Source organism: Schistocerca americana, chromosome 8 (assembly GCF_021461395.2).
Source record: "Schistocerca americana isolate TAMUIC-IGC-003095 chromosome 8, iqSchAmer2.1, whole genome shotgun sequence".
In the NCBI taxonomy this organism is placed as follows: domain Eukaryota; kingdom Metazoa; phylum Arthropoda; class Insecta; order Orthoptera; family Acrididae; genus Schistocerca; species Schistocerca americana.
The window spans coordinates 115,327,480-115,348,231 of record NC_060126.1 but is presented as its reverse complement, the minus strand read 5'-3'; the positions used below and the strand labels follow the sequence as shown (position 1 = coordinate 115,348,231).

The 20,752-nt window shown below is 41.4% G+C and overlaps 1 protein-coding gene across 1 annotated transcript in view; it reads right to left on the bottom strand.

The window, feature by feature from the left end:
• Positions 1-20,752, bottom strand: part of LOC124544742 (indole-3-acetaldehyde oxidase-like) — a 156,255-nt gene that overhangs the window by 9,576 nt on the left and 125,927 nt on the right. Inside the window, exons 16-18 of the mRNA XM_047123401.1 lie at positions 14,308-14,494; positions 5,838-6,021; positions 3,223-3,418 (exon numbers count right to left, since the gene is read on the bottom strand). Coding sequence (XP_046979357.1) covers positions 3,223-3,418; positions 5,838-6,021; positions 14,308-14,494 — 567 coding nt within the window. The remainder of the gene's footprint in view (positions 1-3,222; positions 3,419-5,837; positions 6,022-14,307; positions 14,495-20,752) is intronic.

Sequence of the window (20,752 nt, the reverse complement as noted above, 5' to 3'; positions counted from 1 at the left end):
AAAGAGAGTGAAAAAGAGAGTGAAAAAGAGAGTGAAAAAGAGAGTGAAAAAGAGAGTGAAAAAGAGAGTGAAAAAGAGAGTGAAAAAGAGAGTGAAAAAGAGAGTGAAAAAGAGAGTGAAAAAGAGAGTGAAAAAGAGAGTGAAAAAGAGAGTGAAAAAGAGAGTGAAAAAGAGAGTGAAAAAGAGAGTGAAAAAGAGAGTGAAAAAGAGAAAAAAGATGTCTTCAGTCCTGAGACTGGTTTTATGCAGTTCTCCACGCTACTCTATCCTGTTGCAAGCTTCTTCATCTCCCGGTACGTACTGCAGCCTAGATCCCTCTGAATCTGCTTAGTGTATTCATCTCTTGGTCTCCCTCTGCGATTTTTACCCTCCACGCTGCCCTCCAATACTAAATTGGTGATCCCTCGACGCCTCAGAACATGTCCTACCAACCGATCCCTTCTTCTAGTCAAGTTGTGCCACAAACTTATCTTCTCCCCAATCCTATTCAATACTTCCTTATTAGTTCTGTGATCTACCCATCTAATCTTCAGCATTCTTCTGTAGCACCACATTTCGAAAGCTTCTATTCTCTTCTTGTCCAAGCTATTTATCGTCCATGTTTCACTTCCATACATGGCTACACTCCATACATATACTTTCAGAAATGACTTCCTGACACTTAAATCTATACTCGATGTTAACAAATTTCTCTTCTTCAGAAACGATTTCCTTGCCATTGCCAGTCTACATTTTATATCTCCTCTACTTCGGCCATCAACAGTTATCTTGCTCGCCAAATAGCAAAAATCGTTTACTACTTGAAGTGTCTCATTTCCTAATCTAATTCCCTCAGCATCACCCGACTTAATTCAACTACATTCCATTATCTTCTTTTGCCTTTGTTTATGTTCATCTTATATCCTCCTTTCCAGACACTGTCCATTCCGTTCAACTGCTCTTCCAAGTCCTTTGCTGTCTCTGACAGAATTACAATGTCATCGGCGAACCTCAAAGGTTTTATTTCTTCTCCATGGATTTTAATACCTACTCCGAATTTTTCTTTTGTTTCCTTTACTGCTTACTCAACATACAGATTGAAAAACATCGGGGAGAGGCTACAACCCTGTCTCACTCCCTTCTCAACAACTGTTTCCCTTTCATGTCCCTCGACTCTTATAACTGCCATCTAGTTTCTGTACAAATTGAAAATAGCCTTTCGCTCCCTGTATTTTACCCCTGCCACCTTCAGAATTTGAGAGAGTATTCCAGTCAACATTGTCAAAAGCTTTCTATAAGTCTACAAATGCTAGAAACGTAGGTTTGCCTTTGCTTAATCTTTCTTCTAAGATAAGTCGTAGGGTCAGTATTGCCTCACATGTTCCCATATTTCTACCAAATCCAAACTGATCTTCCCTGAGGTCAGCTTCTACCAGTTTTTCCATTCTTCTGTAAAGAATTTGCGTTAATATTTTGCAGCCATGACGTATGAAATTTATAGTTCCGTAATTTTCACATCCGTCAACACCTGCTTTCTTTGGGATTGGAATTATTATACTCTTGTTGAAGTCTGAGGGTATTTCACCTGTCTCATACATTTTGCTCACCAGATGGTAGAGTTTTGTCAGGACTGGCTCTCCTGAGGTTGTCAGTAGTTCTGATGGAATGTTGTCTACTCCCGGGGCCTTGTTTCAACTTAGGTCTGTTAGTGCTCAATCAAACTCTTCACGCAGTATCATATCTCCCATTTTATCCTCCTCTACATCCTCTTCCATCTCTATATCCCTCTCTCTATATCTCTCCACCCACCCACACACACACACACACACACACACACACACACACACACACACACACACACACACACACACACACACACACACACACACACACCTGATTAACTCTGGTACAGCAACATCAAGGAGCAGCTCTCATGGCAGCTGGTCAGAGGCACTACCACAGATCCTTCTTGCTATCCATGCTGCACATAAAAAGAAATTCCTGGTGTCACTCACCAACATTCTATATGGTGAACCCACCATTCTGTCAGCTGAGTTCATAGAGCCATCTCATCTTACTCAAGATGAGCTCTGTGTTCTAACTAATTGAATACACTTACAAATTTCTTACATTTGTACTACCATGAACCTTCATTCAAGAAGAACACACACTGCAAATACATCATGCTTCATGATAACTCAGTTTGCACATCTCTCCAGGCTCCACACTTGGGCCCTTGTGAAGTCCTTAACTGAGGACAAAAGGCTGTTGACTTACTGTTAAATAGCAAATGCCAAACCGTCTCACTGAGCCTGGGACATTAACTGAGCCCTCCCTAACTGAATACTGCAACACTTCTGCCACGAACTGTCATTTTTTCCAGTGGTTTAAATGAAGTCTTTTTACAAGCAACAGCATGTGAAGTGTGCAATGAAAGATGCTCCTGTGCAGCTGTCTTCTCTCCCACTGTCCTCCCCCCTCTCTCCCCCATTTACAGTTATAGTCAACATTATGGGCCTTAGCTTAGATGGACTCTCCTTTGAGATATTAGATGGCACAGCCTTCATCTATCTTTTGTCTCTGGCAGCATAACCTGAAACATTCATTCATAACCTGAAACATTCATTCATAACCTGAAACATTCATTCATAACCTGAAACATTCATTCATAACCTGAAACATTCATTCATAACCTGAAACATTCATTCATAACCTGAAACATTCATTCATAACCTGAAACATTCATTCATAACCTGAAACATTCATTCATAACCTGAAACATTCATTCATAACCTGAAACATTCATTCATAACCTGAAACATTCATAACCCACATTCAACAGCTCGACAGATAAGGACCATATCCTGACCAAAATCTCAGGTGAAGGTGTGCTCTGGATAACCACCGCTCTACACCTGCATCTATGGACCATAACTCCATGAACCTCCTCCCACTTGCACAGGACAGCACCTTCACCCTCTTGTGTGGCTACAGGACTTTATGTCCAGTGGCTCCTGCTCAGCTTCCTCTGCTGTGTTCTTGTGTATTCTCGATTTGTGACTGAAATCATGTTCTGCAAGTTAATGTGTCTTGGTGCTACTATTCCCCAGTCTACTGCATGGGGACAGAAGTTACTACAAACATTAGCAAGTTTACAGTTGGACAGTACTCCTAAAAAGTGCACATTTTCTGTAAAAACTGGGAACTTCATATTTTAAGTAATATAATAATGAATTAACAAACCTGGCGCTCTGCACCATGTGTTAGGCGCAACATCTGTGGTGACATTGTATGCAGTAACATTCCAAGTGCTGTTATCGTAACAGTTCTTGAATGATTCAAGTGCAATACCTGCAGAACTATCATTCCTATGAGCACCACAGTTATGATACATCTTTGCTTCCAAGTAAGTTATTACTCCATCATCATCTACGCCAACCTAGAGGAAGTTCAACTTATTGTGAAACTTGCAGTACACACAGTATTTAATCTGGTTTATTTTTAAGAAACAGGCAGCAATGAAATGCTTCAATTAAGGAACAAAATTATGTCATGTACAATATCTTCATATTTTTCCTGATTTTTTTATGCTGATAGCCTCATTCAGTGGCACCATGTATGTGTCAATGTCTACCAATGAAAATACACTATGATCAAAAGTATCCAGACACCCTCAAAAACACATGTTTCTCATATAGGTGCATTGTACTCCCATCTACTGCCAGGTACTCCATATCAGCAACCCCAGTAGTCATTAGACAAAGTAAGAGAGCAGAATGGAGCACTCCGTGGAACTCAGACTTCGAACATGGTCAGGTGTTGGGTGTTTTACATCCGTACGCAAGATTTCCACACACCTAAACATCCCTAGGTTCACTGTTTCTGATGTGAGAGTGAAGTGGAATACAGCACAAAAGTGTACAGGTCAACCTCATTTGTTGACCGACGGAGACTGCTTACAGTTGAAGAGGGTCGTAATGTGTAATAAGCAAACATAACCAGACCATCACACAGAAATTCCAAACTGAATCAGGATCCAGTGGAAGTACAATGACAGTTAGGCAGGACATAAGGAAACTGACTTCATGGTCAAACCGCTGCTCATAACCTAGTGCTTGGTGCAAGGAGTGTAAACGTTGGACAATTGAACAGCAGATGAACATTGTGTTGAGTGACTTATCACGGTACACAATGTAACAATCTGATGGCAGCACGTGGGTAGAGCAAATGCCCAGTGAACTTCATCTGCACGTGTGTGTGTGTGTGTGTGTGTGTGTGTGTGTGTGTGTGTGTGTGTGTGTGTGTGTGTGAGCAGTAAAATTTGTAGGTGGTGGTGTTATGGTGTGGTTGTGCTTTCCATGGAGGGGGCTTGTGCCCCTGCTTGTTTTGCATGGCACTACCACAGCACAGGCCTACACTGTTGTTTTAAGCACCTTCTTGCTTCTGACTGTTTAAGAGCAATTCAGGGATGGCAATTGCATCTTTCAAGATGATCAAACACCTGTTCATAATGCATGGCCTGTGGCAGAGTGGTTACCTGACAATAACATTCCTGTAATGGACTGGCCTGCACAGAGTCCTGACCTGAATCCTACAGAATACCTTTGCGATGTTTTTGGAACACCGACTGTGCCAGGACTCACTGACCGGCATCAAGACCTCTCCTCAGTGCGGCACTCTGAAGAATGGGCTGCCATTCGCAAGAAACCTTCAAGCACCTTATTGAACGTATGCCTGCAAGACTGGAAGCTGTGATCAAGGCTAAATGTGAGCCAACACCATACTTAATTCCAGCATTACCTATAGAGGGCACCACAAACTTTTAAGTCAATTGCAGCCAGATATCCAGATACTTTTGATCACATAGTGTATTGCTACCTGCCAACTCACGCTCAACATACGCATCTCATTAATAAATAGCTATAAATTATTCCACTAGTCATTCATTTCTGAAAATGCTGGAAGTGACGCACCTCCAAAAAGCAGCTCCTGCTGAAGTACTGACAAACTATTAAAGAATCACAAAGTATGTTGGTCCACTTATTGAAATGGTGAAGATGGTATGTGACCTTTTTATAAAAATGTAGGTGATTGTGTGACAAATATTCATCACAATACATCATTTAAAATGAGAACAGGTCAGACTTATGCAAACAATAGTAACCCATTATAAATTTTTAACATGGAGATGAAATAATGGCAGAACAATTAAGATGGGCAAAGCAGGGTAAGTTTAATCAATCCCTTGTAGCTTTTTATTTACATATTTGTTACTTGCACACAGATACTGGTAATTCTGAAAGTTAGTAATTAATTAATAACATTCAGAATTAAGCACTATTTGAACAACCATTTTTACCTAACATCTAAGGATTTCACATTCACTATTAATGTCCAATGTAACATTGCTCCTCAGATGAAAAACAGCCCAGAATCACATGACAACATTTGTCTAACATTCTGCATGAACTACAACAGTTGCAGTTTCAACATATCTTCTGCTCTTTTTCTCACAGTTGCATAGCAGCAAATGTGGAAGCCAAATTTTGTATCTGATCTGTATAAACTCTCTGCCTACAGGTAATATTCATTATCCTGAAAACAGAAAAATGTTCAAATGTGTGCGAATTCCTAAGGGACCAAACTGTTGAGGTCATCGGCCCCTATACTTGCACACTACTTAAACTAACTTAACAACTTATGCGAAGAACAACACGCACACTCATTCCAGAGGGAGGACTGTAACCTCTGGTGAGAGGATCTGAAAACAGAACTCAAACTCTAAAGAAATAAGGAATAACTAAGGAGACTAATGCATCTTTTCAGTCCTGAAATGAAATTAATTATTCCACACTTACCTCATAATCCATAGCACAGTCTAACCTTTTCCCTATTGATTCCATGTTTGCTTCAAGTGTCATTATGAATCTAACTGGCTTGTTTTGAAGATATGCAGCTAATGCACAGGCTGTGCTCACCAGTGTATTGCGTGATATCTTTGCTCCATAACCGCCACCAAGTCGCCTTACTTGCATGTTGATGCTGTGTAGAAGAGAACGTTCTCTGTAGTTTTCATGGTATCCATGAGTTCCTTAAAATTATCTACACACCTTACAATATCAGTTTCAACATTATTAACATTCCATTCTCTAAACAATGCAGGTGTGACTAATTGGCAAAGCAACTCTAAAGCAGTATATCACTAAGCTGCCTTAATTGTCATATCTATAAAAGGTACCCTTAACACCTCAGAGTTAAGATCTTTCTTTGAATCTGCTATAATCAAAACATGATAAAGCTAGCTTTCAGTACAGAAGCATCATTTATGCTCCTGGTTGCAAGGACATTTGCTCTTGACAAACATTCACATTAAAAATTTTCTTCATGTCTATGATTGTACAGGGTTAAGGTACTGAACAGGGAGGTTATACCTCCATTATGAGATATCCCATCTGGAGTTGGTCACATCAGCCATAAACCTGATATAATTGCGATCATAAAAGGGAATGGTGAAATTGAGGCACCGAGTACAATTTCAGAGCTACAGACGAGAAAAGTGCATCAGAGATTAATCAGATTGATGTACAGGCCAGAGGAGTCAAGGTCCCTTGGCCGATCTGCAGCATGTGGCACTTCCTCACACCTGATATACTCACCCAATCCAGGCATAAGATACAAGGGCATATCAAGAAGTAATGCCTCAATCCTTGTTTCTCAACATAGCCACCTTCAAAACTAACTGTCCCACTAAGAGATCCAGCTTGTTGACACCACCTCTGTAGAATGTTTGTTGATGGGGCCACAACCTAAAATCTACTTGCACCACTTAATCATTATTAAAGTGAGGTCCTTGAAGGTGTTTTGCAAACAAATGAAAATCTGATGTAGGAAAGTCTAGACTGTGTGGAGGATGATCTATGGCAATGAAACATCTGCTACAGACATCACAGTATGCTCCTGTAGTCTGACACTGACATGCTTAAGGAGAGGGTGCTGCATGTGTGAATGAATTCAACTTGGTTATTTGTTTTGTGATGGTCTTGCAGTACCTTGACGAGTTTATGGTGATGGCTTTAGGTATAGCTCTTTCAGATATTCGCACATGTCAGGGATTTCTATTACTGTGTTGACAATAGAAAAATGCATTCAAAAATGGATGCAACCCCATTAAGAAATATGTAGAAATATCAGTGGTCTTATTGCCAACAACATTTGCAATCAACATTTTTGCAAGTTTTCTTTAAAATCTTATGTTTTACTATTAATCAACATCTCACTGTTTCTGGACTGTATATGAAGTTGAGTAAATTAATCTTACTGGGCATAGTGATCTGACAGTCCATTTAACACAGGACAGGCATGTGTAAGTTCCACTTGTTTCAATACAGGACAATGCCATGGTACATCATCCAGGCTCTCTCATCCATTCTCAGATTTAGATGAAAATTTGCATGTATGTTTTCCCTATAGAGAAGTATATCATACCACATTTTGTCATTTTACTCTTTCCATTTTACAGTACTTAAATTTTTGAAGTTGTCATACTTAATGGATATGAGAAACTGCTCTAAGAGTTGTAAAAAAATTGCCTTTTTTCATTCAAACAATGCGAAACTTGAAGGTTAGATATTCTACAATATAATGAATGTTGAGAAAATCTGACTTACAATGAAACCAATTGAACAGGAAAAATATGTAGTTTCATTTTTGCGTTTAAAAAAAATTGTGTAAACAAGGAGACTTAACCTGTAAATGTTTTGCAAAATAAGCCTTATAGCACAGGCAAACACCTGGCGAAATAAAATTTATGGTTTTTGTTACTTTATTCTGTGAATAGTGATTTTTTTCCTTGTGGACATAAAAGACCACTGAAATTTTTAATGTCCTCTTGAGAAGACCCATTACATACAGTTTACTACCTCACAAAGAATACCTGACCCTATAATTTATTCAAACTATGAAATTAAAGTTGTAGACTGTGTCAAAATTTTAGGGCTACAAATTGACCACAATCTAAATTGGGAAACTCTCACTCAAGACTTAATGAAACACCTTAGTTCAGCTACATTTGCAGTATGCATGATAACAGAAATAGGTGATTTAAAAATGAAGAAGTTAGTTTATTCAGCCTACTTCCATTCACTAATGAGTTATGGAATCATCTTTTGGGGAAACTCCTCTCACAAAGAGAACATTTTCAAAATTCAGAAAAGAGTCATTAGAATTATATCTGTTGTCAGTTCTAGATCATGATGCAGAGACCTCTTTAAGAAACTTTATATTCTAACTACTACTTCTCAGTATGTATACTCACTGATGTCCTTTGTCATTTCCAACATGTCTTTTTACACAAAAGAGTGCAAAACATGGTTATAATACCAGAACCAAAAACAATCTGTATAAGAGCTATAAGATCTTAGCATTAGTACAAAAAGGAGTCAAATACATGGGTATCCATATATTCAATAACTTACCACAGCATATCAAAGGTGTTCTAAGTGATAAAGATTGGTTTCAGAGTGAATTAAAGAACTCTTCCTAATCCATCAATGAATATCTTCACAACTCATCATAACTCTGTCTGCATTAGAATTTTACACTATCCACATATCCAAGTAAAAAAAAAACTGACTTTTTCCACATCCCAGAGACTCCTCTCCAAGGGAGCCATGGAAAACGAGTAATGTAATGTAAATTTACACAAAAAGAAGATTTGCATCACCTCAGTTCCGACAGTTCTGGAACCTGTACAGAAGATTGGAATAGAGATAAATAAGCATCATTTCTGCCCTTTTTATTGCCCATGAAAACCACTCATTGCATGTTGTACCACTATACAACGAGACCTTCACAGGTGGTGGTCCAGATTGTGTACACATGGGTACCCCTAATACCCAGTAGGATGTCCTCTTGCATTGATGTATGCGTGTATTCATAATGGCATACTATCCACAAGTTCATTGAGGCAGTGTTGGTCCAGATTGCCCCACTCCTCAATGGTGATTCAGTGTAGATCCCTGCAGTTGGTGGGTCACATCATCCATAAACAGCCCATTTCAATCTATCCTAGGCATGTTCACAAGGGTTCATGTCTGGATAACATGCTGGCCACTAGTCAAGCAGTGCCATTATCCTGAAGGAAGTCATTCACGAGATGTGGATGATGGGAATGTGAATTATTGTCCACAAAGACGAATGCCTCGCCAATATGCTGCCAATATGGTTGTGCTATTGGTTGGAGGATGGAATTCACATATCTCAGCCATTACAGCACCTTCCAAGACCACCAACAGTGTACGTTGGACCCACATAATGCCACCCCAAAACAGCAGGGAACCTCCACCTTGCTGCACTCGCTGGACAGTGTGTTTAAAGTGTTTACCTAACCAGGTTGCCCCCAAACACATCTCTGATGATTGTCTGGCTTAAGGCATATGAAACACTCATCGGTGAAGTGAATGTGATGCCAGTCCTGAGCAGTACATTCAGCATGCTGTTTGGCCCATCTGTACCATGCTGCATGGTGTTGTGGTTGAGAAGATGGACCTCACCATAGACATCAGGAGTGAAGCTGCACATTATGCAGCCTACTGCACACAGTTTGAGTCTTAACACAACATCCTATGGCTGCATGGAAAGCATTATTCAATATGGTGGTGTTGCTGTCAAGGTCCCTCCAAGCCATAGGTAGTGGTCATCTACTGCATCTACTGCAGTAGTAGCCCTTGGGAAACCTGAGCAAGGCATGTCATTGACAGTTCATGTCACTATGTATCTCGTCCATGTCTGAACAACACTGCTTTGGTTCACTCAGACACAAGCACACTTCCCTTGTTGAGAGCCCTTCCTGGCATAAAGTAACAATGCAGATGCAATCTAACTGCACTATTGACCATCTAGGTACAGTTGACCTACAGACAACATGAGCTGTGTACCTCTTTCCTGCTGTCTAATAGGTGCTACTAATGGTTGGTTGTTATAATCTTTGGAAGGGTTTAGTGACATCTCTGAAGAGTCAGACGGACTGTGTCTGTGATACAGTATCCACAGTCAACATCTATCTTCAGGAGTTCTGGGAACCAGGGTGATGCAAAACTTTTTTTGGTGTGTGTATTTGACCTTGGAAAGATAAAGTGGAAGCCATAAAGAAGGACCCTTGCCCCATTACAATTTGAGAAGTAAACTGGCTTTTAGGGATCATCAATGTTTACTGAAGATTTGTACACAATTACGCACTGATGACAGTTCCCCTGAATGAATTTCATAAGGGCACACCAAAGCCAAACCACATGTGACATTGGACAAGCAAGGGAGACCCATAAAAACAGCAATTGCAGAGGCTGCACAGTTAGCACACCCCGTAGTGGCACAGGCTCCACTTGCACTTATCGCTGATGCCTTGCCTACCACCACTGGCACGGTACTGCAATTACAAGTTGAGCATTGTTGGCAGCCCATAGCATTCTTCAGTCACAAGTTGTCACCTTCACAGCAACATTGGGCAACTTATTACCACACACTGTACAGAGCTTACACTGCAGTCAAGAAGTGCAGGTGTTTACAAGAGGGTGTTTCATTTTATCATGTCCTATGTGGACTGAAAGCATGTCCATTTGTGCTGTAACACTTTTGAACACAAGCAATTGCATCAGTGCATTATCTGGCACATCCAAGAGTACAAGTCACTATGAGATTGGTAAAAAGTTTCATCTTGGCTTGTAAGGAATAACATTTGTCAAGCAATGCAGTGCATCTCAAAAGCAAGCTCACACAGCACATCAGAGTACCGGTAGGCACATTTCTGCCACTTATCAATGTTTCAAATGTGTGCATTTAGGCCTGCTCAATCTTAAAAGGCTATAGTTTTTGTCTTATATTGTGGACTGATTTACTAGGTGGCCTGAAGCATTCCCCAAGAGGGGTATCGCAGCCAATACTGTGGTGATAACTTTTTTGCAGCTGTATCATTCAATTCGGTGTATCACTATGGATTACCATAGCCAGAGACAACAGCTACAGTCAACACTCAACATTTAGCGCGCGCATGCGCTGTGTGCATTCTGCATATGCCGTTGTGTAAGGCGTGTGACCTTGAGCGGGACTTAGCCGCTGAGCAAGGCTGTGGCGCGTGATTCAAATGGCCTGGGCAACAGAAAAATTCAGTTCCGGTTGCACAACGGCGCTGATAACTGCTGCATGACATCTTCTACAACAATATATTTAGTTAACACACCAGACATTTTGCACCAAACATTTAACTTATCTGCATTAATCCTCCTGTAATTCCTTGTGTGGAGTGAAAATGGTTTGTCTGTTGTAACAACACATGTTCCATAATCCCTGTTGGGTACAACTCCAACTGCCAAAGTGCGATAAGAAATAATGTCTCTCTCATTGTAGGCCTCCAATCCTTGTAGAGGTTTGTCAGTACCTCTCAAAATAGCAATTGTTAACCATGAATTCCCACTAACTACTTCTGTTGTAGTACAAGAAAATTGAATCTTGCAACCAACAAAAGTAATAGGTCCTTGTAGTAACTCCTGTTGACCAGTCTCATTTGGTGTAATTGAAAAAGTATCCACTGTCTTGTACACTGGCAATCTGCTCCTCCTCATGTATCTTCTGCGTCGATACAGCATGGCGATGTGTAGCGTGCGGCTGCCTCGAGTCTAATGAGCCTGCAGCTGCCTCAGTACTGGATGACGCCACTGGTAAGACATCACGCGGCAGTTATCAGCGCCGTTGCGCAACCGGAACCGAATTTTTCTGCAACACGGTCCTAGTAAAACTAGGGACCGTGTTGCCCAGGCCATTTGAATCGCGCGCCACAGCCTCGCTCAGCAGCTAAGTCCCGCTCAAGGTCACATGCCTTACACAGCGGCATATGCTGAATGCACACAGCCATAGAAAATCCCTGTTGGGGTCCCGTGAGATTTTTACACACACACACACACACACACACACACACACACACACACACACACACACACACACACTCTGCATTACCAACTGGATGCAGCTCTGTGATGTCTCACAATGCAGAATTGTGATGGAGACACTACCTATTTTACTACTTTGACTATGGGCGTTATTCGAAAGTGATCTAAAGTCTGCAGCAACGAAGCTACTGTAGAGTCTAACATTAAATCTGCCAGGAGAATTCTTGCACAGTATAACAGATGATACAGTTGATGTATCAGACTTTGCCATTAGATTATGAGGGCACGTATGCCAGCTTAGACAAACGGCACCCAGAAGTCAGGCTGGGAGACACTTGTTTGTGTTTGCAAATCTTGAGAATTGCACACACATTTTCTTCCAAAATAATGCAGTACACAAGCAGATGCAGCCACCATATGATGGACCAATCTGGTGATTAGTAGAGGTGACCACACATTCCAGATTAGAATAAATGGTATTGCTATGAATGTTGCACTTGAGCTACAGGCCCACATTTTTCAATGCATTGGACACAGCAAGGATGGCAGTAGGCAAATTAGAAGAAAGGAGTATAGCACCAGACAATGTCCCCATATGCTGCAGCCACCACGATTCAAATGGCTCTGAGCACTATGCGACTTAACTTCTAAGGTCATCAGTTGCCTAGAACGTAGAACTAATTAAACCTAACTAACCTAAGGACATCACACACATCCATGCCCGAGGCAGGATTCGAACGTGCAACCGTTGCGGTCGCTCGGCTCCAGGCAGCTACCATGAGACACTGCAGACACCAGGGACCTCAGAGAAGAAGACACCACTGAAGACTGGTACCTCACATCCCACTGAAACCACTGGTTGCACTGGCACAACAACATGTTTCAAGAAAGCAAGCATGGAGGGTGACAGGTGAAGTTTTATCTGTGATGATATTAAGTCGGAGGTGGGAGGGGGGGGGGGGGGGTGTCCATGTAGCATCTCATTCTGTCTCCACAAACAGAAGTGTACAGTGGTGTATAAACATTCTGCATGACAAGTATTTGTCATTACAGTCACTCTTTGATGTTAGAGATATAGGTCATTTGATATTGCTCTTTACAGTAACTTTTAAGCCTTCCATGTTTGTAAGCTATCTTATGTAGATAAGTTTTATGTGGAAATATATGTTCAACCCTATCAGATACCATAGCTGCACAAATTTTATGCTACTATGTTCTGTTACATGTAGTTCAATAATAACCCAAAGCATTACAGACTGGAAATTTACAAACTACATTCATTTATGGGATACTGAAAATTTCCAAGAAGTTGTGGGAATCCCAACATGGAAATTCTTACAATTTGTACTGGGATAAGCGCAAAGTTTATGCTCGTAATTATAGATACTTATGTCACCATAAATTCCATTGGCAATAGTAATACTGTGAAGTTTTTGGGAACTGGATTAGAATAACATTTCAGTTGGTCACCTGACTACTGCCCTTTGATGGAATCATGATTCAGAATGTCATTTTAGGATAAATTACTTGTAGCAGCCCAGATTTAGTAGTTTAAAATAATGAAGAAAAGAAATGTTAAACTTCACAGTAATACTTCAGCATTTCGATAAAATTTCATATCATTGTAATATAGATAATGAGTAAAAGTGGATTTTTAAAGTTTATGCACTTCATTCGTGTACCTGTTTTATGCACAGATATTTCATTTTCGTAAGTCACACTAATCAAAGCATGAAAACAATATTGTACATGTAAACTGGGAGATTTCATAATGATGTTAATGTGTGTGCATTTGATGATAATGATTTCACATATTTATTAATAATGACTAAACAAATAGGACATTTCAAGCTCCGCCTTTCAAACCTTTTCCATTTGAGACAAATTTGTCTTGCATGAAAATTATGAAAAAATTATTTAAGCTTATGTGAAATTTGTGTACGTAACATTTTAATTTTTAGTTGATAGTTGGAAGGTCATCTTTAGCCACAATCTATCAACAAAATGGCAATGGTACTGAGAAAAAAATTCTGCATCATTTCTAGCAAAATTTCTGCAGACTTAAGCAACATTTATGAACTCTTTACTCTGTGAACAAACAGCTAATGACTATTATGCAATTACACAAATACCTTTGATTTTCTTATTTTCTGGTTATTGTGAAATGTCTTTATACTGTGGGAATTACACTGGAAGGAAAGGTCATTACCTTGTACACAAATGAAAGTAATTTATCTTTGGTATTGAAGTTTTGGTACAGTGAAATACATTAACATCAGGAATTTGTAAATGAGACTAGTATAATAGATCATGTAAAGTTTCGAGTATCAAATTACATCAAAATTCTGAACTTTTATGTATGAATATGCAATGAAATTGCCATCTTTACCTGTTTTCTGGTATTTTTAGTGCCTCTGATATGGCAATCTGTGTTAAGTCCATCCATTGTGTGGCAGGGTAGACATCCAATCCATCTTCAGATGGGATACACACAGCACACTGTGTTTCCATTGTGTAATGATATTGGGAACCCACATCAAAGCTGCCCTTAATTACATGCTTAGTCTTCTCTTTTCCTGAAACATCCTCTATATAATAAGTTTGGGATAATATTTTTTAAATTCCTCCTTAGCATGCTGAATTTTTCAGCACTGTGGACAGAAGTCCTTTTCTGAAAGATGTCATCAGTAAAGAAATCAGTGCAATGTCAATAGAATAACCTAGAACTTTGTGAAAATAAGAGTGAAGTAACTGACCTCACAATAGTGGCCACTAAATTTAGCAGTTACTTTTCAAACACAGCACAAAACCTGATTAACAAACAATAATATAGCAATAGACCACAACCAGATTCAAACATTTATGCAAGAACACTATTCATGTCTCCTATAATACCTGGTCAATTATTTATGGTTGAAAAGATTACCCAAAAATTATTCAGCTGGTGCTGATGAAATACTAGATATTGTAATCAAATCCAGTGCAGTATTTTTTAGAACTAGTAACATGTTTACAATTCATAATTCTTGAGTGGTGTATTCCAAAAAGGTAAAAATTACCAACATTACACCACTGCACAAAAAAAAGAAGCCAAATGTAAAGTTTGGAACTACAGGTGGTATCAGTTTTGTCAGGCTTCAGCCAAATTCTTGGAAAACTGTTTCTTGGAAGACTAAAATCCTTCTTGAATACACAAATGACTGATTCACAACATTAATTCAGAAATAGCAGGTCAAGCCAATCACATTTTTGCCTTTCTAGACAAACTACTAACTGTAGTCAGTAACAAGCAATGAGTTTATGGCATATTCTTTGACCATAGTAATTTTTTGGTGTAACTGATCACCCTTTTCTGCAGCAGAAACTAAATAATTGTGCTGTATGACACAAAATGGGTGGATTCGTTCTTACCTCCATGACCTAATGTGTAATTTTAAATAAAAAGACTAACAAACTTTTTAATTTTGTAATACACAAAAAATCTAACATGGAGTCCCTCAAGTGTCAGTTTTTAGAAATTTACAGAAACTCTTGCCTGCAACATTTATCTTCACAACTGGCAGAAAAACCTATCAGCTAGAGAAAAATTTCAGGTAAGTCTTGCTGTGGCCTAGCAGCATTTGTGCAATGTAAGAACACTATGGCTCTGGCAAGGTGTCAGTCTTTGACTCAGTTCATTACTGACTGCTGTTGCATATGCACGTGTGTGTGTGTGTGTGTGTGTGTGTGTGTGTGTGTGTGTGTGTGTGGATTTTTACTATCCTCATCTATTTCTTCTCTACTTTGGTGACCTCACACTGAACAATGCTATCAGATACCACATTCAACTCATCTTGCTCACTGCAGAAATGTTGCCCTCACACAACCTTCGTACTGTACTAAAGAGAAAGTTCTATGCCAGAGTCTTATACAATGAGTTCAGTGCTCCACAGCAACAACTACAACTCTTGCCTTCAGTTTAATATGATAGTGACATTTTCTTGTCCAGTGCTGTTGGCATCAGCAATATCCTCCACACACTGAACTGTGTGCACCAGTTACTGACCTCCTGGGTCACCGTAGCTACAAATGTCACTTTCCTACAAACCACTACAGACAGGGACTTATGTTTGATCATGTTGCACCTCCTGCTTCACATATGGTGTTGTTGTGCACATTTGCATTGCAGTATGCAGTCATCTAATATAGCCATGCAGGGTCACCTACTCTCGTCTTTCTTCCACACTGTGAACTTCACACAGAATATTATTAAGTCATTTTCAAATTAAATACTGTGCTACATGGACTTCACAATTTTTGCAGCAGCCCAGTCCTCCACTCTTACTACAAACAAGACGACACGTGGTTCGTTGTCACTGAGTATTTTACATAATTATCACATTTATGATGACAGTTGGTGAGGGGAGGGGATGAAAAATTAGATCATTGGTCCTGTGACCTAAGGTAGCAGAAACCAAGGGATGAACTACCAGCACAGTCCAGTCAAGGGTAAGGAAAAAATGGGGAAACGATGTAGTAAAATGACTGTCAGGACATAAGGAAGAGGAAGGGCAACAAAATGGCACTAAAGACAAGACAAAAGTAGGGAATAACAGACACCTGGCTGGTGTCGAGGAAATGACAATGCCTCCATGACCAGTGGCAACACCAATGGGGGGAAATTCATGTACTTAAACCTGAGAGGACTAAACAAATTTGTAAAAAAAACTGAGGGCAGATGTAACCACATGAGGACCTTCCTCTAACATACAGGACAAGAAAAGTGGGCAGATATATTTTGTGTTTAGGATCTAAAGTCAAGGGTAGTCCAGCAAAATATGGAACACCATGAGGAGAGCCCTGAACTACAAAGGTGCGTTGGGAAGGGGGGGGGGGGGAGGGGAGGGGGGCACTCGTCGTGGAGTAAAGGAACCGTGGGTAAACCTGGTAAGTGCAATATGAAGATAGCAGAGGATGGCTGATTCAGATTACATCACCAGTAAAGACGATTTCTAATCTCCAGAGATATGCTCACTTCTTGTTCAACAGGTCCAATAAAATAAGAGAAGTGATTTTACAATTTCCATGGCCAACATGTATCTAAGTGTGATGTAGTGACATAAAAAACTTGCTGCAAAGAAAAATCTTCAGTGGGTTGCATCATCATCTTCCTGAGCTACAGGAGTATTTATGAACACTGTAGGATATTATAGCTCTTAGTATTATGTCTTTGAAGATGGTTATTGTTACACAAGAGTATTACATATTATAATAACAATACTCAATCCACGAGGTTGTTTTTAAGCTCTTGCAGTAGAACAATATTCCCAATGATGTCTTTCACTTTAGCCAATAGCAGCACAAGCCTCTGGAATGGCCAACCTCAATGTTTCTAGTTGCCTTGAAAAAGAAAGTTGCCCATGGTACTTCCATGATTTCGATTTCATCAGGCAATTCACTACAGATATCAATCAGTAGTACTGTGTTGAGAATGTCATGACAAATTTCCTTTCATGGATGAACAGTCAACTGATACTGGTTTTGACAAACTTTCAAGAACACTAGAGAATTCACAGTTTCACAAGCTCTTACAAGGTGAAACAACAGGATTGCACATTGAGGGCCATGACATACCTGTCTCTCCAAAACAAGTTCTATGTGACATCTCCCAAACTTGTCTTTGTCCACTGGTGCCACCCACCTCAAGATGAGCTATTTTCAATGAATTACATGAGCCAATCTTGTCACAGATTGCTTCGTCTGGCCAAACATAAGGAAGGACTGCAAATCTGATGTAAGTATGCACTGCCTGACAACATTCCAAATCAGGATAGGATGCAGAAACATGACTGCCATTATTCTATTCTATTTCAAAGTGCCACTTTTGCCACATTCAATTAGACTTTTTGGCCCCTTCCCAATTCTAATGGTTAAAATTTGATTCTTTCAGTGATAAAATGAGAAACAGCCAGGTTTGAGGCTACACAAATACTGCCAAAACCAATGCAAAAGAATTGGTCAAACTGTGGATTTCCTGTTTCAGTGCTTTACCACAGTAACAGAACAAGGCTGACATTTTGAGTCCGTACTTTTTACTGAACTTCAAGTATGCAGTGTCCAGCACTTTTGAACAGTTTTTTTTTTTTTTTTTTGTGTGGTTTTAGGGCGCACAACTTCAATGGTCATTAGCGCCCTGACTACTCTAAGAATGCACCGCGAGGCACAAGTTGACCACAACAACTAAAAGGGAAAACATGATAAAAGACAGACTGACAGGCATAGGATTAAAAAACAGCATCATCAAATGTCCTTAGCGAGGTTTGTCAAATTCATAAAACGAAGAACACGAGCAGCTGCTCGTGGGTCATCCGCTAAAATGGCATCGAAAGTATTTGGCAGGTTAAGATCGAGGCGCAGTGTGTTAAGATCTGGACAGGACATTAAAATGTGTCTAACCATCAGCAAGTGCCCACATGGGCAGAACGGCGCCGGCGCAGCCGTCAGCAGATGGCGATGGCTGAACCGGCAGTGTCCAATTCTTAACCGGGCTAAAACGACCTCCTCCCGCCGAGAAGGGCGTGAGGAGGACGTCCAAGCCACGGGAAGAGGTTTTAAGGCCCGAAGCTTGTTGTCGGTAAGTGCAGCCCAATCGGCATGCCACAGAGATAAGATGCGCCGACAAATCACCCTGCTAAAATCGGACGAAGGGACACAACAAGAAGCTGTTCGAGGCTGGAGGACCGCAGCCTTGGCCGCGGCATCTGCAGCTTCGTTCCCAGGGATACCGACATGGCCAGGAACCCACATAAAGCTAACTGGAGAACCGACGTCCACCAGCTGCTGAAGAGAGCGTTGGATCCGGTGTACGAAAGGGTGAACCGGGTACGGATCACTGAGGCTCTGGATGGCGCTCAGGGAATCTGAGCAGATGACATAAGCAGAATGTCGGTGGCGGCAGATGTAAAGAACAGCCTGGTAGAGGGCAAAGAGCTCAGCTGTGAAGACCGAACAATGGCCATGGAGCCGGTATTTGAAACTTTGTGCCCCAACAATAAAGGAACACCCGACCCCGTCATTGGTCTTAGAGCCATCTGTATAAATGAAAGTCATGTCGATGAACTTCGAACGAAGTTCCAAAAAACGGGAGTGGTAGACCGAACCGGGAGTGACCTCTTTTGGGAGCGAGCTGAGGTCAAGGTGAACGCGGACCTGAGCCTGGAGCCAAGGTGGCGTGCGGCTCTCGCCCACTCGAAAGGTTGCAGGGAGGGAAAAAGTAAGGTGTTGAAGGAGGCGACGAAAGCGAACGCCAGGGGGTAGCAGGGCAGAGACATACAACCCGTATTGACGGTCAAGAGAGTCGTCAAAAAAGGAACGATAAGACGGATGGTCGGGCATTGATAGTAGCCGACAGGCATACCGACAAAGCAGTATATCGCGCCGGTAGGTGAGTGGCAATTCGCCAGCGTCAGCATGAAGACTCTCTACGGGACTGGTATAAAATGCTCCGATCGCAAGTCGTAAACCCCGATGTTGTATGGAGTTGAGGCGGCGTAAGATGGATGGCCGTGCAGAGGAGTATATGAAGCTCCCATAATCCAGCTTGGAGCGGACGATCGACCGATATAGACGAAGTAGGACGGTTCGATCCGCTCCCCACGACAGACCACTGAGAACACGGAGGACATTTAAAGAACGGGTACAACGGGCGGCCAAATATGACACATGTGGAGACCAGCTAAGTTTCCTGTCAAATGTAAGGCCTAAAAATTTGGTTGTCTCCACGATTGGGAGAGCAACGGGACCGAGTCTTAAGGACGGTGGGAGAAACTCTTTGTATCGCCAGAAGTTAATACAGACCGTCTTCTCGGCAGAAAAACGGAAGCCATTGGCGACACTCCAGGAGTAAAGACGGTCAAGAGAACGCTGAAGACAGCGCTCCAGGACACGTGTACACTGCGCGCTGCAATAGATGGTAAAATCGTCCACGAAAAGGGAGCCTGATACATCAGCTGGGAGGCAATCCATTATTGGATTGATCGCGATGGCGAAGAGAGCGACGCTCAAAACTGAGCCCTGTGGCACCCCATTCTCCTGGAGAAAGGTGTCAGACAGGACAGAACCCACACATACCCTGAACTGTCGATCCATTAAAAAGGAACGAATAAAAAGAGGGAGGCGACCGCGAAGGCCCCATGTATGCATGGTGCGGAGGATGCCCGCCTTCCAACAGGTGTCGTAAGCCTTCTCCAAATCAAAGAACACAGCCGCGGTCGGGCGCTTCCGCAAGAAGTTATTCATAATGAAGGTCGACAAGGTAACCAGATGGTCAACAGCAGAGCGGCGCCTATGAAATCCACATTGTACATTGGTAAGTAGGCGTCGAGACTCGAGCAGCCAAACCAATCGAGAGTTAACCATTCGCTCCATCACTTTACAGACACAGCTGGTAAGCGAGATGGGTCGATAACTGGAAGGCAAGTGCTTGTCCTTCCCTGGCTTAGGAATCGGGACAACAATAGACTCGTGCCAGCATGCGGGAACATGTCCCTCAATCCAGATGCGATTGTATGTACGAAGAAGAAAACCTTTACCTGCAGGAGAAAGGTTCTTCAGCATCTGAATATGAATAGAATCTGGCCCTGGAGCAGAGGACCGTGATCGGCTAAGTGCGTTTTCGAGTTCCCGCATGGTGAATGGGGCATTATAACTTTCACAATTCGAGGAGCGGAAGTTAAGTGGCCTAGCCTCCTCTGCCTGTTTGCGGGGGAGGAAGGCAGGGTGGTAATCTGCGAAAAAGCGGCCGAAGGCATTGGAGACAGCCTCAGGGGCCACAAGGACGTCATTCGCGACCTTCA